The 21,428-nt window shown below is 44.9% G+C and overlaps 1 protein-coding gene across 32 annotated transcripts in view; it reads left to right on the top strand.

Moving 5' to 3' along the window:
• Positions 1–19,526, top strand: part of Ank3 (ankyrin 3) — a 612,404-nt gene extending 592,878 nt beyond the window's left edge. For 27 of the 32 annotated variants that reach the window (XM_076557014.1, XM_076557037.1, XM_076557040.1 and 24 more), the window contains 3 exons: positions 2,002–2,380; positions 11,462–11,547; positions 18,042–19,526. In XM_076557014.1, the coding sequence (XP_076413129.1) occupies positions 2,002–2,380; positions 11,462–11,527 (445 nt within the window). In that variant the 3' untranslated portion in view covers positions 11,528–11,547; positions 18,042–19,526. Of the gene's footprint in view, positions 1–2,001; positions 2,381–4,141; positions 4,193–5,504; positions 5,592–9,902; positions 9,987–10,117; positions 10,175–11,461; positions 11,548–18,041 lie in introns of all 32 variants that reach the window. The other 5 variants (XM_076557039.1, XM_076557028.1, XM_076557033.1 and 2 more) reach the window with 2 other exon arrangements.
• Positions 19,527–21,428: the final 1,902 nt, after the last annotated feature.

Here is a 21,428-nt window from a genome sequence, read left to right as displayed (position 1 = left end):
GAAGGTTGTTTTTATCATCTTTATAATACTGTGGCCCTCAAGCAGGTTTGTAGACCAAACAAGAAAAGCCGCTTCCCTACCAGATGACTGAGATAGACAGTAACCTCTAGTAACACATCAGACTGAAATAGAAATAAATTTACTTTAATGGTAACTGGTGATAAGCCCCAGTTGCACGCAAGACAATCTTAACTTCCTAACCACATGTGTTTCATTTTGCTGTTCAACTTTGTGTTCCAATCACAACTCCAAAACGAGGCATATCAGAGATCACAAAACCTCTCTTGAAAGCATCAATAACTTGTCTCTATTAGCGACTGCAGAGAAGACAGAGCACATCCACATCCAACCCCATGTTCCCCTAGGATGGCAGAGTCTACAGCTGATCATCAGAAAACACATAGTCTAGGAAAGCTGTGCATTGCTATTGAACTGGCCAAACTTGTTGAATAGAGACCCTGCCCTTGGATATACAGAAAATATACTGCATCTTCCTGCGCCTGGAAAGTAAGAAAATAATAGTGACCTCCAGGGACTTTACATAGTGATACCCCTGGTGTAAGCATCAGGAGCAAGGAAAGTGAGATAGATAAACCATGTGGAGTAGGACATAAACACTGTGTTGTCCGATCTTCACAGTAGTAGATTCTTTTTCCCCCCGCTTAATGTACACTAGGGTTTTGCCTGCATGCATGTCTGTGTGAGGATGCAGATTCCCCTGTGACTGGAGTTATAGACAATTGTGAGCAGCCATGTGGGTGCTGGGAATTGAATCCTGGTCCTTTGGAAGAGCAGCCAGTGCTCTTAATTACTGAGCCATCTCTCCAGCCTCCAGTAGATTCTTCTTGTAACACACAGGATAAGCGAGCATCTGTGTCCACTCTTCCACATTAACATGAAGGGTAATGTCCTAGTCACTGCCTTTTCTGGGACATGAGCACAACACTAAAAATGACTAAAAGTTTGTAGTGTGAGCTACAAAATAAAACCAGTGGTTTATGTTGAACCTAGTAAAAGTTTAAAAGTCATTCAAAAAAGACTCAGTTATGAAGGGTGTCCCCGTGGTAAACAGAAGCCATGTTGGTCAGTGAAGGTAGTTGAGGCTGGAGTGGACAGAGGGGATCAATAAGGGCATCTTGGTTGACAAAGTGTGGCAAACATACACACAGATGAAAACTTAAAATGAATTCAAGTCAGGATTCCTGAAAATGCAACTTCCACTCAGAAATTCCTTTTTATTTTTTTCAGGAAGTAATTGGTTTTGGTTGTAGTTTTTTTTTTCTTTCTTTTATTTGTTTTTCAACAGAGAGTTTCTCTGTATAACAGTCCTGGAACTCAAAGCTGGCCTCAAACTCAGAGATTTGCTTGCCTCTGCCTCCTGAGTGCTGGGATTAAAGGCATGCACCACCAGGCCTGGAGTTTGTTTTTAATTAGTGTGTCTCTACTAATAGACATAATAGTGTCTCACACTAGCCTTCCCTTTAAAATTGGTGAGGTTAGAATTATATGTCCATCAACACTTTTTAAGGTGTAAAATATAGCTATGGAAAATGATTATTTTTAAAGTGACAGTCTACTTAGCCATGTTGGGAGCTGGGGTATTGAGGATGCCTACAGCCTGGCATACCTCACTGGCCCACCTGTGATGGGCCCTCACATTTTAAATCCACTCACTCACTAACATTTTCATGCCTATTTTATGCCTTTAGAAGTAGTTTGGCAGGGCTGGAGAGATGGCTCAGTGGTTAAGAGCTCTGACTGCTCTTTCAGGGGACCCAGGTTCAATTCCCAGCACCCATACGGCAGCTCACGAAGTCTGTAACTCCAGGATCCAACACTCTCATACATACATGCATATAGGCAAAACACCAATAAAATAAAAATAAATTTAAAAATTTTTTAAAAAGAAGTAGTTTGACAACCTGGGTCCTGAAACGACATCCTGAAGCCATGTGCAGTCACATATCACCATGATGATTTTGCATATTGTGTCTTTTACAGCTCTGATCAGGTTCGAGATTCCATTACCTCATATCTCAAAGGAGAGCCTGGGAAATTTGAAGCAAATGGAAATCATGCAGAAGTCACTCCAGAAGCAAAGGCAAAGTCCTACTTTCCGGAATCTCAAAATGATATAGGAAAACAGAGCATTAAGGAGAACCTGAAACCAAAACTACACGGCTCTGGTCGCACTGAGGAACCAGCGTCACCCCTCGCAGCCTATCAGAAATCTCTGGAAGACACCAGCAAGTTTGTCATAGAAGACGCACCTAAACCCTGCGTGCCTGTCAGCATGAAAAAGATGACTAGGACTTCTGCTGACGGCAAGGCCAGGCTCAACCTCCACGAAGAAGAGGGGTCCAGCGGGTCAGAGCCTAAGGTAGGTCATCCACACAATCAGCATGCTCTCATTATTGCAAACACCCGCGGTTACTACTAGTCCTGTAGCATTGGACGCAAGGTTCTTTATGATTTCTAAATGATGATGGGGATGGGGGTGGCCACCAAAGAAAGCCCTGGGGAGGATGTACACCGTGGGTTAGCACCTTCAGTCATCAAGGAAATAAAAGTATCTCCGGCCATTGCCAAGGATGAAGAGAAGCAAAGAGACATTAGGTTTTTGGGTCCAGTACCAATTCTGCCTGCGATTAAGGTTCCCTGATTGCAAATCCAGCCTTCGTTCTTAGGGGAAAGGGGAGTAATTTACACACTTTCTGGTTCTTTCATAGAGTTTAAAACTATAGTATCGGACCCATCAATACATACTATTCTGTAGCGACTAACGTCTCAGTGTAGTTGAAAAATTGAAAAGATGCAATTTCCAAGATAAGGCAACTCAACGGCAGGCCTAAGTTTGTACTTAGAAACAGCCTTTTTATATCTCAGTTGATCATCGGCATGTAGACTCTGAATGTGATAGAATCAATGGTTTGCTCTTTATAACGATATGTTTTTGTGTACCACCTAATAGATTTTTTTTATCTTTAACATCTAAAACAAAAGTATTTTTTAATGAAATTATCTTTCACCAATGAAATAAAATTAAAATGCATTGTTCCTGCTTTTTGATATAGGGGCTGGCCTCAAACTCACAGAGATCCACCTGCCTCTGCCTCTGCCGGGATTAAAGTTGTATGTCACCACTGCCAGCTTTTTTTTTTTAAACTGTTGTCTTCTATTCTTCTGTCTTCCTGTCCACTACGTAGTAAACAACAGTTCTCTGCCTTTGACGTGCAGGCTCTGTGGCCTGCCCTGAGACATGCCTCGTTCACTTAAGACCAGCATTTTGGAGAAGAAACAGTATTTTATAAAGCAATGCTTTAAGTTTACAAAAACGCTCAGGCACTCAGAAGCCAACCACTGCCATCCACAAACCCTGTACCTGTCTTCCGCTGTTCAGACTCTTGTGGTCATTTTCTGAAGTGTTAGAAGGGGAAGGAGAGGAAATACAATTTCAATAGATGACCATTTATGCAAATGATTACCATCACCAATAACTAAGACTTGAAATGCTTCTTTCCTTTTTCTTGTACGCTATTCTGAGGACCGCCCCCCCCCCCCACTTCTCAGAAAGTGTCATGTTCCATATTTTTGCTTTTCATTTGTTCCTCGGTATATTTAAGCAGGATGAGTTTGAGTGGAATCTTGCCTTTTAAAATGCCATACAGTTAAGTATGTTCCTTTTAAAACAAATCTGAAAAAAACAAACAAACAGGGAGAAGCAGTAACATGTGACATTTTTACCTAGGAAGGTTTATCCTGAAGAAGAAAACCAACCAGTTATTAGAAACCAGCATAGACATGTGACACACTGTGTGTGTAGATGGGTGTGTAGTTGTGGGTCACTGGAGAGCCACTCAGATGTGGACATGAAGAAGGCCGCAGTGGTTGTAAGCCTCAGTAGATCTCAGCTGAGTGGAAACCAAACCTCTCATTGAGTCACCCAATGCATAAAGACTTCCTGTCCATGAACGTTTGTGGACAGTCACAGTTTCTGGGGAGTGTGAGTTAGACCTTACAGGACATCCCAAGATGCCCCGGTCATGTCTTCAGTGGCCCAGCCTAAGGACAGTAGCAACCAGCAAGGCCATCTGATGTCTACTTCAGACCACAGACCCCTTTTTGTCCCCTGAAAAAGCAGGTCAAAAGTCCAGGTGCGGCGTTGACGCGGATGACCGCCTGCTGTTACAAGGTAAAGCCCTGCTCTTTCCTCTTCCCGTGAAGCAAGGAATGCTGGGAAAATCCCACATGTTCTCCCAAAGCTCGGTCCTCTCCTGGTTTCCAGAGAATTCTCTTAAAAGGAAGCCTGGGGTTCTACACTGCTCTCCCCCTTCACCTAAGGCTAAGCAGATTGAGACTCTGGGGAGAGAGGGGACGCTGAAACCCTGGTCCCACCAGCCACCTCTGTCTGTGAGGGCGCTCTGGGGGTCTGTGAGGGCGCTCTGGGGGTCTTGCAAGGGTCACCTGTCTGACGGGCATGTGAGCCCTCGGTTAGTGTTCGCATTAACCTGTGCCCTGCTTCTGACTCTGCCGGCTTACAGTCCGTGTATGAATAACTCAGACTTCCCCTTCCGCCTCCCCCAGGCTGTTCATCCTGGACTCGTCCTGGGTGATTCTGTCCTCTTGTGAATTTGACTTCCTCTTACCTTTGCGTACTTTTCTAATATGTTCCTTAAATCATTTTCACTCGCTGTCCTGTTGTGAAACTTGAAGAATACAATAGGGAATGTGATTTAAGTTCTGTTCCTTGCACAGATACTGGCTGGGATTTACTTTGAGAACCGTGTTCTCCAGTGGGACTTCATAGGAACTCAAGATGAACATGACCCTTAACACTTCAACTACTTGGACTATTAGTGGACTATTGGTGAACACTGTAACCTAGTGTGTTACCCACTCAGCTACCGTTTTACACTCATTTTACCTACTGCCTGTTCCTCCACCCACACACACTATTTTCACAGTACAGACATAACTTTTTCTAATGGTATCAACTACACAGTCCCTGGCTTCCTGACCATTAGAGTTCATTTGTATAATTGTATCATTGCAATTAACCATGGTGATGAAGAATGTTTCCTGAGTAACAGTATTTTCCCACTTGAATGATAAACTATTTGCCACCATATAGTTTCTTCAGACTCCTGAATTGCTGAATTACTGTGTCTCTCTTTCTCTGTTCATCTGTCTGTCTCTCTCGGGACCCGGGGAGTAAACTATTAAGCCTTACACATGCAAGTTCTCTACTACTGAGCTGTGTCTACCACACACACACACACACACACACACACACACACACACACACGAGCTGTAAAAGCAGCCTGAATCTTACTCAAACATTTTCTCTCTCTCCCTTTTCAGGATTCTCTTAAATTTAAATATGTATCTTGCTATTCCTTAGGGGGAAGAAAATAAGTAAATATAATTCTTTCTTGATTTCCCTTCTCAGAATGTCTTTTGTTTTCAATATGATGATAAAATTATACTAAAAATGCATTTATCAGGACTTGAGCTCCAGTGGGAGTGGTTCAAGTTCCGAGGAGGAGCGGAGGGTCACGACCCGAGTCATCCGCCGGCGTGTGATTATAAAGGTACCAGCAGGTAGAAGCGGCGGCGGGTTGCTGCTGTGTCTGGAGGCTGTGGCACACTCGGGGAAGTTCAGCATGTTTGATAACCAGCTGGCGCTCTGTTTGGAAGCTTGTCAAAGAACCGCCCCAAAGAAAGCCGTGTTGTATGTTAGTGTGAGTTCTGCGCAGGCCTGTTGGCCACGAGACAGCTGCGATTCTGTCTGAGAACTCTTGGCATTTGTAGCCTGCCTTTCTCGGAAAGCAAGGATTCTGTATGGTGAGAAGGTAGTTCATAGTGAACACAGTGCTCAGTTAATACCCCAGAATCTAACTGAGGAAGAGAGAGGAACACCAAGGAGACTCCCGCTGCCTTGTCTTGGAAATGAAAACACATTTCTCATTATTGGGCAGTGACTGAGAATTTTAGGTCACACCTGGCATGGATATGTGTGTCACAGGACAAGTCAGAGGAAAACTTTAGAAACGGGTTCTAATTATACTAACACGTGCCAAAAATGGAGCTGAATTTCAAAGTCTAGGAAGCAGTTTTTGCTAGAAATGAAAATTCCACCTTCAGACAGCTAGCTGAAAACATTGTCCATCTGCATTACCTCCCCCAGGATGGTCTGTGCGAGTACTCACCTCTGCATGGCAAAGTCCACATGAACCTCCCTGCAGCCCACCACTCACCTTCAATTCTTGACATGACAATGGTGTGCAATCCCAATGTCACAAGACTCGGCCAAGAGCTAAGAAGCTCCTTAACTAGGTTCCCTACATTATTATTTCTTCTTCTTCTTCTTCTTCTTCTTCTTCTTCTTCTTCTTCTTCTTCTTCTTCTTCTTCTTCTTCTTCTTCTTCTTCTTCTTCTTGTTTGTTTTTAGTTTTGTTTGTTTGTTTTATTTTTTTGAGACAGGGTTTCTTTGTATAAGTCTTGGCCACCCTGGAACTAGCTCTGTAGACCAGGCTGCCCTCGAACTTAGAGATCCACCCGAATTAAAGGCATGCACCACCACCGCCCAGCTCCCTACATGTCTTAATCCTCTTCTTTGTACTTTTTCATGAAGACTAGATGAAAGGGGGGAGGGGGACTGTCAGATCTGCTCAAATACAAATTTTCAAAGATTCTAAAAACATTGGCCGTTAAGTGATTTTCTGCGTTTTGAGCTTTCCCCCAACTCGACGGCGAGTGAGTGCCTCAGATGCTGTCCACACCATGAGTCACTTCTGCGGAAATCCTAACGGGCACGCCCATTTAGTGATGTCAACAGAGTGTTTTCTGGTGTGCTGTCTCCGCTCACGTGCTCTCTGAGATGGCAGAGCAAGGACTCGGGTTTATCTAGTCTCGTTGCTCATGCCCATGAACGATACAGTGAAACATCTAGAGAAACATTGAAGGTACCGTGAGGCAACTTGTTTTCCATGCTGCACGTGCGGCAAGGCTTCTGTTGCTTCACCCCAATCTTGTCCACAGCTGCCTCATATAAGGGCTAGCTGAACCCTCCTAAAAATACAGACATAACAAGGCCCGCAGGAGCGAACAAAGAGGACCCACGCAGCAATAGCCACACCTCTGGGCTGATGAAGATTCTTCCTTTGGTCCCCTGACCTTCCGGACATGTATCAGCAGGTCAACCTCTAAGCAGTTTTATTCGAGTTGAGTAACATGGGCATTTGAGCTTAACATAGGAATAATGATACACAGCCTTCATGTATTTTTAAGAGCATATGTTGACAACCCTAAAATAAACTCGAAGGCTGTAGGTTTTGTGAGATGTGAATCTACAATCTACCCAAATGCCCACCCCCTTGAAGTTGGGCTCCACTTAGAGAGAGTGAATAAGCAGCAACATCAGAGGATGGATGGTCTTGGAGCTGGGAAGAGGCATCGTCCTCAAAGTAAAATCACTACAGAGCAGTTTTGAGCGATGCCTTTCGCTATGACAGAGAAACCAAAAGCTAAGTAGCCCGAACTGTACGGGATATTACAGCTCCACAAACCCGACATACAGAGGCTGCTTTCTGGTCAGTATTTTTCTGTTGGGATGGCAACGGCAGGCGGGAAGGGTCCCGCCTCTATTTTCTCTTTAGTTTGTGTGTGGGTGTCTAGCAGAGTCCAGGGATGGTGGCAGTGTGTGGCAGACATAGCATGAGAACCTTCGCCATCCAAACCGTAAAGTGAGACGGCTCAGACCTAAAAGGTCATTGACCCAGAAGCCACTGCACTGTGCAGATGACCAGAGGGATGCTTGGAGATGGACTGGTGTATTTTAAAACCAGGCGACTAGGCAGCAACAGCTCTGGGAGCAGAGCGCAGCCCTTGACCTGGTGGTGAAGGGTTTTCCCCACAGAAGACATACAAGAGGGTCTTTTGCTAAACTAAGTCAGGCATTTGGCCATTCAGGCTTCCCCGTGACACAGAAGAGGGTGGGAATCTGACCTGCTACCCAGAGGCTGAGCAGCACGGGACTGCACTGGCCTGTTACACTGCGGGCCACGGGAAGCCCTCGGGTCCTCATGTCAGCACTGGGAGCCATGCAGGGCTGTTCTAGCCCCACCTGGTAGCTTTGCCTGGGAAGCATCTCCATATGGAATTGCTGTGTTCAGGATTCCACGGCACAGTGTAAGCAGCTCCGCTCACACAGCCAATCCATTGACAGTATGATGTAGGGATTGGCCTCTTCATGTCCACATGGGGACCCTTCCATTTGTAAGTGAAGATTTATCCCCATATTCATTCTTTTGTATATAGTTTGATAATCGCGCAGTCTCAAATGCCCACAGGGGCTCAGCTGGGTTGTTCAGTTCTGTGAGTATATTTGCTTAGCAAATCCAGTGACGACAAAGGTAAAATCTTTAAATCAACTCACAGCCAAACTATCATCAAGTTTGGTAAGCCTGGCCTATCTAAACTGTGCAATACAAATGTATTCATTTTCACCATTTTTGGTGGAATTCACAGAGTTTGTGTATATGCTTTCCCATTACCAAGGAATTCAAAAATGATGTAAAATTATGTCCATCACTTCTGCTTCACAAATTTCAGACTCTTTCAACACAGATTATATATGCACACTTGCACACACAGAGATGTATAACAGGTCTTTTAGAGTATATGTCTTAAGGTTTCTATTGCTGTGGTGAAACATCATAACCAAAAGCCACTTGGAAAGGAAAGGATGTCTTGCTTACAATTCCAGATTACAGTCCAGTCCTGAAGGCCGTCAGCGCAGGAGCTCAGGCAGGGCAAGAGCTGATGTAGAAGCTATGGAGGATTTCTGTCTTGCTGGAGTCTCCTAAGGTCTTTCCTTGTGTACCACTCAGAAAGCTGGGTGCTCAGAAGAATTACCTCAAATACATCATTCACGCCCTAACTGCAGGAAAAACCTCCCATAACCTTTTACTGATACTTTTGCTGTCTCTATGCCTTTATCTTTAAAATAAAATGGCATTTGTGCCAAATATGTGAAACCAGACATAGGAAATAAGACTAGCTCCCCCGTGAAACACTTGCTGCACATTTCAGAGTGTTGGGATGTGCAACCTCTATACTCTTTCCTCCCCATTTGAGTCAACAGAAACTGAACAGAAGCGGGCGGGACTAAGGGCGAACTCAGAAGACCTATGGCAGCTCCCCCTCTAAATTAGAGAGCAGTTAACTAATGAGAATCAATACCAAGAAACGTCGGCTGAGCTTTCCACCCGGTTGGCCTATGGTAGTGAGGGTGGTCTGGCACACCACCCCAGTTACTCTCACGTACAATCTGTGAAAATGTCAGCACCCCCTCCCCTCCCCTCCCCTCCCCTGCAAATAAGACTTTCTCTATCCTGAACTTTTCTCATCATCATTTTTTAAAGTGTTTTGCCCTTAGTACATGATTTCTTAAGTATCTTCTCAGCTCAGAAACTGTCTCTACTCAAATTAGATAGAGCTCTCTCCATAAAATCCCTCAACCTACGGTGTGACTGATGACGTAGTGCTGTGCTTGAGTGGGTTCTCTATTCTTACTACTAATGATTGACTAATATTTGTTTCAACCAATGAAGCCTCTTGGCTTCTCTGTGGCTAACTGCATCTTAAACTTATGGATTTTTTTGGAATTTGCTGCCAACTACCATACATGCCTGAATACATGCTTGAGGTGTAAGATCGAGGGTTGTGAACCGTTTGCTAACCAGCTATGAAGTCAATCTTCTCTTTCTCTGGAGAGGGAAACGCAGTCTGTGACTTCTCTGCAGTTCCAGAGCCTGTGTGGTATGCCGTGTGGTGTGCTGTGGACCTGGATCGATACCCACCCACACTCTTCCCTCTCATCTCTCTGCCACATCCTTTAGGGGGAGGAAGCCAAAACCATCCCTGGTGAATCTGTCACAGAAGAACAGTTTACTGATGAAGAAGGCAACCTCATCACCAGAAAAGTAATCACCATTGAGATTTCATGCTTCTGGAGTTGAAATGCTCTGCATGAGAAACACCACTGTTTGCGATAGGTTATAGCGCCCCCTCGTGACACAGAATAGTCCCTACATCTCTCTGTTGCTTCCAACAGATCACTCGGAAAGTAATAAGACGGATTGGCCCACAGGAGAGAAAGCAGGATGAAGTGGTAATGTAGCGTGGTTGCCAAGGAGGAAGTAGAGGGTAGCATCTTCTGTGAGTCCCCTGGGAAGCCTTACTAACAGAGTGACTGCTACAGTGTGGAAGCTTGGAATGCTGGGTTGGCGTCTTCTGACATAGGCTTTGTACAGGGTGCAACCAACCACGTTTCTTCATGCCACATCTGAATGTGACGTACTTACTGTGGTCAGAATCATCACAGAGATAAGTTCATTTGTTAGAGACAAAATGTTCCAGCTGGAAGGGGAAAGAGAAGGTAGAATCCGTGACCATCAGCAGCCCCCTTGAGAGGGTCCACACTTGGCCTTCAGTCGGTGCCTGTCTAGGACACGGAGGGAGGAGAACACTGTCAGGGTAACAGAGTTTGGCTCCCAACTTTCCTGCCCATCATATTCTGTAGAAAAATCTAAACTTCGCCGTCACATCATGCTTTGTGCAGCCCCATGTCCAACGTGCTAACACAGAACCAACTTGGAACTGTGAGTGTGGCTGACCCAATGAACCCTTTCCTGCCAAAGACAACCTCTTGTCATTACGCTTTGCAGTTTCCCAAATCTTTATCATATTTAAAGGTAGGAAGTTAAGTATTAAATATTATGTTTACATACAAAAAAAAAAAAGCAAACTGAAAAGTACTGAGGACCAGGGGAGAAAGGAATAAAGACCCCTCCCCCTCCCCACCATGCTTTCTGTTGAAGGAAAAACTAAATGTGCCTGGCTCTCAGAGAAGTGTGCACCTGATAGCCAGGAAAGACAGTCCCAATCTGTAGAAATTGGTGCTGTCTTGGACCATGGTGGAGAGGGGACAGTGTTGGTAATTCCAGAAACTAAATAAAGAGAAGCAGTCGGACCAGCCCTGGCGTTTAATTCTGGCTTGGTGCTTGTTTAAGAAGTCCCCGTCATACTACAACAGACTAGTTATGGTTTTGCTGGCTGACAAAAATCATCGACTACAATTCTAACAGTTGGGGTTCAGGTGCCTTGTGAATATCAATGACGATTTCTTCCAGCCCTTAGGAAACGGGCTGGCGGCTCTCTGGAATCATTAACCCTCTGTGCTATGACGCCTCATTCTGTTGCGGTTACCTTCAATGTGCTGTGGCATGCTGTGGGCGTGGTGCGCTGGTCTGTGCAGGCGAGCCAAGCAGATAGTCTGTGTCTGAGGATGTCCCGTGGGCCTCACCACTTCTCCTTCCTCCTGCAGCCTCGGGGGTCCAGCGTGGGAACTGCTCCCAAACTCTTCCTCCGCAGAAACGTAACATGTGCTCTCCTTTAGCAGGGGGAAGGCTATAAAGTGAAGACGAAGAAAGAAATTCGGAATGTGGAGAAAAAGACCCACTAGTGACAGTGACGTCAGTCCAGGTGGGAGATGTACTTATGTCAACAGTGAAACTTAAAAGTCTCGAGAATTTTCTAGATTCCCTAAATAGGTGACACACATCTTTCTCTTTTTTTCCACTGGGACAAACTATGAAGTCATCCCTGCTCTTTTTCTGCATATGAATATAGATGTCTATGTGTATGTGTATATATGTATATGTGTATGTGTATCTACACATGTATATGTACATTCACATATGCACACTGGGTCTACAAAAATCCTCCATGTGTATATGGCATCTGCAGGAACAGATAAAAATATCATTCAAGGCTCCTATTCTCTTACCATGAGGCTCCCCATTAACAGGCAGCAGCCATTTCCAGTGGGAAGATTGTCAAGCCAGTTCCAATGGACTGTGTTCAACCCCAGGAGTTTGGGTTAATACAGAACTGTCACCAAATCTGAGTTAAAAAAATAGAATCTGATACATCAACTTTTTTTGTAAACCTAAACACAATTAAGAGGTTGAGTCATCTAGGCTTTTTAGAAGTTAAATATTTAATAAGTGAGCTGTGTTTATATTTGTTTGGACTTTGTTTCCCTTAACATTATATTTCTGGATTTCACATTGTTCTTTTTTTTAAATACAGATACAATCAGAAAGATAATTTGGGTCTGAGAAAACAGTTTTGGAAAGTTGTGTCCTCGGGGCGTCTTCTCTCTGTCCTTTCAGTCCCCTGGGTCAAATTGACAAAGAGTGAGAATTCTAGTCTCCTTTTCTTATCTGTCTTCCCCTGCCAACAAAGAACCCTGATATTTGCGTGCAGAAATAAGGAATTGGGAAATAATCTCATTTAAGGTATCTAAGGCTCAGATAGAGTTATATTTTTGAGATGGGGTCTTTTGGAGCCTAGGCAGGACTTGTACTTCCTACGTACCTGAGGATGACCCTAAACTCCTGATCCTCCTGCCTCCCCCTCCCGACTGCTTAGATTCCAGTCCAGCAGCATGCCATGCGCAGTTTATGCAGTATTGGGAATCAAACCCAGGGCTTCATGCATGTCAGAGAGGCGATTTACGTCTGAGCTCCATCTCCACCCTCCCAGGTAGATCCTTCGTTCTGCCCGACAAATGTCCTCTCAGTATTTGCTCTACGGTATCTTTCCTTGGCCTTCTGTGAGGCGCACAGTGGACTTAGCAATCCCATGATGCCTGCTGCACTAAACTCATGCTGTGGACTCTGGGTGGGAGCCCTTCGTCATGTTGTGACCATTGATGAGATTGAAAAAGAAGAGGAGCCCCAGATGTTCTGGAAACAGAATTCTCTGTGTGTTTCTGTGTGGCTCTTCAGTTCTCCCAGCCTCCCCTCTTGGATCAGTGCCATTGGCATCCCCAGTTAACACAAGGAACAGGCCCTAAGAGGTTAAGAAGATTGCCCACAGTCCTATAAAAGTGGTAGAACTAGGAAAGAACCCTAACAGGCTACCGCCAGATGCTCATCCTTGGGGCTCACTGTAGACCTGACCTGGCAGGGATGGGAGGGTCCCCAAAGACGCAAGTCAGCTGAGCTTTAATGAACCCGAGTTACTCATCTGTGGGGATTCTGGTCTTCACCCTAAAGCCAAAAGGAAGTGATTCGATGTGCAAGGCAACAGCTCCACCACTGAGCTGACTTGCATAGCCCGTGGCCTTTGGAGAGCTCTTATTTTGTAGTCCAGGCTAACCCAAACCTTGCAAGAGCCTAACCACTCAGCGCTAGGCTCAGTGGTAGAGTACTTACCCAGCATGCACAAGGCTCTGTCTGGATTCGGTCCCCAGCAGCATACTCACATACTCATGTATCCTTCCCTGAGAGCTGGGAAGTGCATGCAGGTCACCCTAGTTCTGTAGCATCTGAGGCAGGACTATCGCAAGGTTTAGGGGACAGTGGCGATCAGTGATTCCCAATGGCAGTCATTCATTGTGGCCGTTGGTGGCACAGGGGGTGGCACCAAGTAGTTTACCAACTATATGGGTTTGGTCAGGTTACCTAATGTATGTTGTCATTTCCTTGATGGAACAGGGAGTGGTTGAAATGAAGCCTGGAGGAGCAACAACAACCCCCTGTAGAAGGATAAGGGTAACAGGTCTCAGAGCTGTTTTAGAATCCAGTCCGTTCAGACGTGTAAACTGCTTCATAGCCGTGGCTGCTGAGCCCCTAGAAGCCCTCCATTAGAAGGCACTGTTATAAAAGTATTAGGAGAAGCAGGCAGGAAACAAGACGAGCAGCTTGCCAAGGCAGGCATAACGGTGGCAGCCAGCAGAAGTCACAGCAGCCGCCGAGCCACCCAGCCCCCCCCTCCCCAGGTGAAGGTGGTTTACTACATTCACTATCAGTGGTTCCCACAAGTAAACTGAGGCAGTCAGTAAAGCCTCGGGTGTCTGTTCCTTTTTTACCAAGGAATGAAGCAGAGACCCAGACAAAGCCAGAGGAGGTGATGGCCACCCCTCTCCCTTTCACAGACTGAGGCAGTTCATCCCACATCCGGCCCCTGTCTCTGGGACCTTTTCCCAGAATGTATCCAAGGTACAGACAGTTTTCTGTCTGTTTTCCTGATACTTGGCGGAGACAGAATTGAAGCCAGGGAGTGTGGCTGTTGGCCCTTCCTAACGCCCTTGCCGTTTTAATTACCTGTGCCGGAGGGGACATCATACTGCCCCGTTATTAGGATTGATGCAACTCACTTCAGGACAGTGCCAGATAGGTAATAACCACTCAGTAAAAACGAAAGAAATGCCTTTTCTTTTGCTTTAAAAATATGCACCGGTCTGTTCCTGGTGTGTTTGCTTTTTCCTGCCGACTCCGAACCTTTGACTGTTTTTACCTCAAGCCGCTAGGAAAGAGCCAATGCAAAAAGGCCTCATTTATTGCTATTAGTTGAAGAGGAAATCTGTTCTGAGTTGGGAGCTGTTTTAAACTAAGTTTTCAGCTAAGTGTGCTAGTGCACGTCTATTAATTCTAGCACTTGGGAAGACAGAGGCAGGAAGATCAAGAGTTCAAGGCCAGCCTTGGCTACGCGAGACTCGGTCTCCAAAAAGAAACCAAACAAAAACTAAAGGAAAAGCAAACCTTAATTTTAGATTATAGTTGCCTTTTATAGTGAAAATTACTGCTTTTAAAAAAGAAATATGAGCCAGCAAGGTGGCCCACAAGAAAAGGTGCCTGCCACCACTCCCTATGTGGAGGCGTGAATGAGAATGGCCCTGTAAGCTAGTATTTGGAGGCTTGGTCCCCCATTGATAGAACTGTTTAGGAAGGATTAGGAGGTGTGGCCTTGTCAGAGGAAGTGTGTCACACTTCAAAACCCACACCATTCCCACTTAGCTCTCTGCCTCATGCTCTTGATCAAGATGTAAGCTCTCAGTCTATCTGAGAGCCTGCCTGTTGCCATGCTCCCTGCCATAACGGTCTTGGGCTCACCCTCTGAAGCTTGAAGCCCCAATAAACTCCTCTATAAATTGCTTTGGTCACGGTGTCTTAGCGCAGCAATTTAAGACACCTGATAACCTGAATTTCAGTCCCCAGGCCCCACATGATAGAAGGGCAGAACCAGCTCCCACAAGTTGACCACTGACCACCACACATATGGTGTACAAGGTACTACATGCATATGCACACACAGGTTAAACTAAAACATAACACAAGGGGGCGGGAGGAGGGAGGAAAGGGGGGCCTGTGGTTGGTATGTAAAATGAATAGAAAATTTCTTAATAATAAAAAGAAAAGAAAAGATTAAAAGGGAAAACATTTAGCCATATGAGAAAAGGAGGAGGGGTGGGGGAGATAGGTGGGGAGTGAACAGAAGATCAGAGCAGTTCTCTGTGTGCCCAGAGCAGATCCCGTGGAAGCTGTCAGGTGAGAGGTCACCTGCAAAGGAGGATCTGTCTCTTTAGAGCCCTGGAGTCTGCACTTTGAAGGAGACAGATTTAAAAGGAGCTGGAGGGATAGAGAGGAATTCCATCCATGTTGACTAGAGAAGGAACGTCCAAGTGGATAGAAGCTGAGGAGCAACCGAAGATCGTGTGCAATGCTGTGCGTAGCTGATGGGCATGCTACCTGTATTCCCTAAGTAGGACTAGAGGCAAGGAGCAGTGCCAGCAGCACCTGTGGCCTCAGAAACCAAAGTCTAGGCTTACCCTTGATCTTTAGAACCAGAAGCCTCGTGTGTAGGTCACCCCAGATGGCCATGTGCACATTAAACCTTAGGAAGCCCGCCTCCAGGACCCATCGTTGACACTCAGGCTTGATCCAATACTGTTGGGGGGTTGTTCTCAACACCGTCCCCTGTAGGTGTGGACTGGGCACTGGGACTTATTAAATCCCACCGCACAGCCCAGTTTGAGAACAGTGGGAGAATGTGACTTCAGTGGAGGATATTGGGAAATAAGTTCCCAGTTGTGCACTGGGCTGGATTGATGAGGGCTACAGGTGTGGAAAAAAATTTAAAAAAAACCTGAGTATTTCCAGAGGCCTCTAAAGGGACTCTGAGTTCTGCCCCCAAGCCTATACTGGACCTGGAGCTGTGGTCTCTAAGCATCCGTTAAAATGTTTCTTACAATGAAAATAAGTTAATCTAAAAGCATGGGCATGGCTGCAAATTTCTCCCACGTTCATATATGAAAGGATAGGCCAAACCCATGGAAATGCCCCTCCTCTGAATGTGTCTTAAGTCCTTTCCCTTCGTTTTCTACACTGGGGGGTTGGAGGAGGTGGGGATTCCCAATTCTATTTCTGCTGTCATCGCCATGGCTTCTGGCCTCACAACATCCCAGCCACTAGAGGGCGCTCTCACCACAGTTCATTTTCTAATTGCTTAGCCAGGGTTCTCATCCTCTTTGACACTGCCCTTGGTATAAGATGTTTGTATACAGGGTTATCCATCCACTAGCATTCCTATACCCATGGGGTTGGAACCCACATTCTGGCTGCCTGAGAACCAGAAAGACTTGAAGGTTAACTACTGCTTAAAAAAAAAAAAAAATACCCACAGTACAGAAGGACATAACTAACTGAATTTTAAAAAGTAGTAAAAACAAACCCACTCTATCTAGAGAGACAATGTTGGCTTATATTGAGAAAACAAAGGCTTTGTTTTGTATTTTTAATCCAAAATTAACTTGGGAAGATAAGTTGGTTATTAAAAAATGTAAAGCAAACAGATGGGAGTTCACTCAGTTTTTTAGTGGTCTCTTGTTTATTGACACTTACTAGAGATTATTAAACTCTACATCATAGAAGTATGGTACATTAAAACTTTCCATACTGATGAAGCTGGGACACACAAGGGCAAGTTTATAGAATAGTGCTGGGAACTCCCTCTCCCTGGGTGAAGAGGGTGATGTGATCCCAGAGCCATGTAAGCAGCCTGGTGCCTGGAAGATACGGATTTAATGACAGAAACCGAGGTGTGAGAATCCTGATGGACAGGGTTTGCCTACCCTCTGTAATCGGAGCTACTGAAGCCAGACAGTTTCCTTCCCAGAGCAGAGCAAGTGTTGAAATCTCAGAGGAGTGGGTACTTTGGTGTTCTTGGCTCTGATCTCGGGTGACCTGGGCCAGGGAGGTCAGTAGCCAAGGCACACGAAAAAGGCAGCCAGACCCAGAACGGGAGACAGCCGGGGGAAGAGTTGTTGAGGGTGTTTACACAGGGCAGGATGTCATGGGTGATCCACCCAGAGAGAAAGAAACAAGTCTGGGTAAACAAGCTCAAGGTCACCAGGACACCTCTGTTCCTGGCAGAAGGCAGATGGATTCTAAAGGCTCTCTGTGAGCCGCAGAAGAGAGTTGGCTGTTTTTTGTGAGCAAACAGGTTTTTGCTTACACTCCTTACTACCTGGTGCTGGAATTCCAGCCCGTCAGCTTCTCACCTTGACTTCTGAGTGTTTCCTGAGATACCCTTGGACGGTGGCTCTCAACCTTCCTAACGCTGCGGCCCTTTAATACAGTTCCTCATGTTGTGGTGACCACCCCACCCCGGCCCCAACCATTTTGTTGTTACTTCAGAACTGTAATTTTGCTACTGTTATGAACCGTAATGTAAATACTTGATATTCGACCCCTGTGTGGGTTGCAGCAGTTTGGGAGCCTATGGTCTAGAGTCTGGTCCTCTGAGTTGTTGTCCAGGCAGCTTAACCCCACCCTACGAACAGGAACTGCGCCCTTGTTCTCTGGACCCTTTATGATGGACAGCAAGGAAGTCCTAGATGAGTTCTCCTCTATATACAAAAATAGAGTGAGGAACGTGTCTCCGTTGGTGATGGACTTGACTACCATGCAGGTAGGCTCAGGTTTCGGACCCCACACCACATAACGTAGGTACTGTGATTAGGACAGGATGGGGCAGGATGATCAAGAGTTCAAGGTCATCCTAGGTTACTTAGCAAGTTCGAGGCCAACCTAGGCTGCATGAGACCCTGTCTCAAAAAAAACAACAAAAAAAATGAAATGAAATGAAATGAAAACTAAACTCACTGCCTACCGTTTCACTTTCCACAGGACCACGTGTTCGTACTGCCAGTATTGAGCAATTCACCAGAGAATCAGCCGGAAGGAAAATATTTACCAAGAAGGGAGTGCGGGTCTGCTGCTTCCACACATCAAGGACATGATTTTTTTTTTTTTAATGCAAAAGGAAAAAAGAAGAAGAAGAAAATTACTCACATTTTTTATTTAGCATGAGCCATTTTACAGAGCATGGAAACTCACTCTCATTCCCAGGATTGACACATGTGTACTGTAAGACACAAGAAGCCATGTTGTTCAGACTTGATCTCGAGTAATTTGGTGTCATTTTCAAGGAAGAAGAAAAAAAAAACTGTGCACCGGGAAGGACAGAAGATGGGATGATCAAACCAGGAAGAAACTCTAAAATTACTAAATCCACAACAGCTCGCCTTATTTTTCTTGGACCCAAACTGTCAGGGTATAAACACTATTTGTTTCTTTTTTTAAAGAAAAAAAATTGAAGAAAAAAAAAACACCAATAGTTTTGCTGTAAATAATAACACTGTAAATTCTAACAGAAAAAAAATAGAATAAATGTTGATAGGTACCTGCCTCATAGAACACAAACAAGGTATCACAAACGCATCTAACAATAGGAGTCCCAAGTGACTTCACCCTGGACAAGGAGGAGGTTCTGGGGTGTGGGAGGACTCTTCACTGATTCTTGTATATTAGCAATTACAATGTTTGTACACGCAAAACTGCTAGCTTGATTTTAAAAAGAAAATGCAAATCTTTAAAAAAAAAACTGCTGCAAATTTAAATAATTCCCAAAATGAGGAATTCTGTAGTTCTGTGAAAAAAAATTTTTTTTCTTCAGAATACTAATATTTTGATGCATGCATATCACCTTATTTTGATTAAACCTTTTCCAATTTTGCAAACACTACAGTCTCCTGCAACACAGGAGATTTTATCTGTAAACACAAAGCCCTTCATCTAATATTTGTTGCTATTGCCAATTTTTCAATGAAATGACCAAAAAAGAAAAAAAAAAAGAAAAAAAAAAAACACCACATAAAACTATACAGTAGTTGCTTGGGGGTGGGAGGTGGGGAGCTGTTAGTGCTTACAGGGGGAAATGCTTGCCACTGTAGAGGTGGATGGTGCTCACAAGAGGCCCCAGCTGTGGGTATTTAAAAATGGACTGACCGGAAACCTGTATCTAGGAGAATGGCAGCACACTGTAAAAAAAAAAAAAAAAAAATCACTGTATTGTGTACTGGCTCTGAGATGTAGATCCCTTTCAGTAAGCCGATCACTTGTAACCACCCAGCAGTGTCCTATTAGGTTAGTAAGGCTGCGTTTTATAGGGCATTTTTCTTTGGGTTTCGGTGAGGTTCCTACATTCATTATCTTCCCTTGAAATCGGCCTCGATGGACACCTAGCTCTAAATGACATGTATGAGAGAAGCAGACGCTGGATACCCTAGACAAATAATTTAAGCATAAAATAAATTGTGTTCAACTCTTCAATTACCTGGGCTCTACAGTGTCCTTGTGTCCTCTGGCAAAGCGCAGCTGTCTCACCCCTAGTCACAGGGGCCCTGTCTGTGCCCCCCGTCACTAAAGCAATAGTCTGGACCATTCCGTTCTTGCCCCGAGAACACCCACCTTTGGATAAACTGTGCTGCATAAACTGTTCATTTTGTGGGGGAGCCAAGAATTAAAGATGGAGTCATCTCTGTTCACATCTCTTCAGGCTGCCCCGCCCCACAAAAGAAGTTGGGGTTTATACAGCCAATGTGTCAAGAAGTCGTTGATTCACGCTCTCAGGAAGCATCCACCTGCACGGGCTTTTAGCCCAGAAAACATTTGTTTAGTTTTTGTGTCCACTGCTTTTGGGTTTTTTGGTGGTTTGGGTTTTTGTTGTTGTATTTGAGATAAAAATCTCAAATGTCTGTTTAGTTTAAGTGACATCTGTTGTCGGAGCTTACAAATTGAGAAGTTTTATTTTATTTGGTACTGGACAGTGACCCTAAGGCCTCTTGCACACTAAATGAGTGAACTACCACTGGGCGGTGCCCTCTGCCACCCTTTGATATTTTTGAGACAGGGTCTCACTAACGTGTCCCAGCTGGCCTTGACCTGGCCAGCCTTCTGCTTGACAACGAACAGGCCTGTGCCCCTCGGCTGGATATGACTTCTCTTGAGAAGCCACATTTGGCGGCAGTGGGCCTCTATTCCAAAAGACGCTGAAGCCGTGATTCCTGCTCTCCCCAGCCAGATGTGTGGTCCCCCATGTACCAGCCTCATGTCTTACCTTAGCCTGATAGGCACTTGGAATTTGGGGCCCATTCACCTCGTGATTCTGAGTTCCATAGGGAAAGATGCCATGCCATTCCAACTTTTACCCCAGCCCGCAGCCTGGCACGGTGCAGTAGGGGTGGCATCCGTCACCATCCTTAAATTTCAGGTACACACTAGGTAACTTCTTCTAAATACATTCCATTCATTGACTCAGCTCTTACAACCACTGTGTGAGTCAGGTACTAAGTTTGATCGTCACAGGCACCATATGAGTGCTTAATGCCATTCAAGGCTATCAGTGTCTGTCCATTGAAGATGTCTGTCAAGTGGGGTGAATACTCTCCAGAACGGATGCGGTACCAGGCAGGTTTGCAGAGAGTCTGTTTGGTCTAGAGAAGCCACTCCAGACAAGGAAGCGGAGAGTATATTTGCATGTCATTTGTATGACATCCCCTCCCCTTTCCTTATCAGAATCATCTTTACAGACAGGCTGCCACTCCCGAAAGGTTTTTAAAACTGCCCTCAAAGCTCCTGTAAAACTAAAATCAGAATGTAAGAATCTTAATCTAGCATTTAAGAGCTATGAATTCTTGCCCCCTGGCCTTGCTAGAGATTTTTCTGATCTAGAAACTTACTAGAGAAGAAGGAATTAGGATACATGCTTGGAAACCTGACTGCAGAAACAGGCAGAGGGGTTCAGATGACACCAAAGCCATGAAGTGACTCAGAAGCCTCTGAAACGACGATAGATTTTATTTGCATCTCTAACTTATGTATTGACATGCGCTGAGTGGAGCATATGTTTGTATAGTATAGTCTGACCTGCCAGCTCATTCAAATGTATTTAAGTTTTTCTTTGACATTTCTGTAAAAAGGAAGAGGGGAAAAAACATGAACTGTGATAAAATCCTGAGATGGGCCAGTTTTCTTTTTTTTTTTTTTTTTTTTTTATATTTTTACCAAACTCTTACATTTGTTAACCTGAAAGGTGTTACTGAGTGCATTACCAAGTGATGGGTTGCTTCTAGGAGGGATTCTCCTCACTGGCCACTCAAGCAGCCGCTGTCTTGGCATTCCAGCATTCCACCGTGTTCTTTTTAGCATCACCTTGGGGGTGATTCAATGGAA

This window comes from Peromyscus maniculatus, chromosome 21 (assembly GCF_049852395.1).
Source record: "Peromyscus maniculatus bairdii isolate BWxNUB_F1_BW_parent chromosome 21, HU_Pman_BW_mat_3.1, whole genome shotgun sequence".
In the NCBI taxonomy this organism is placed as follows: Eukaryota; Metazoa; Chordata; class Mammalia; order Rodentia; family Cricetidae; genus Peromyscus; species Peromyscus maniculatus.
This window is presented reverse-complemented; position numbering and strand designations above follow the sequence as displayed.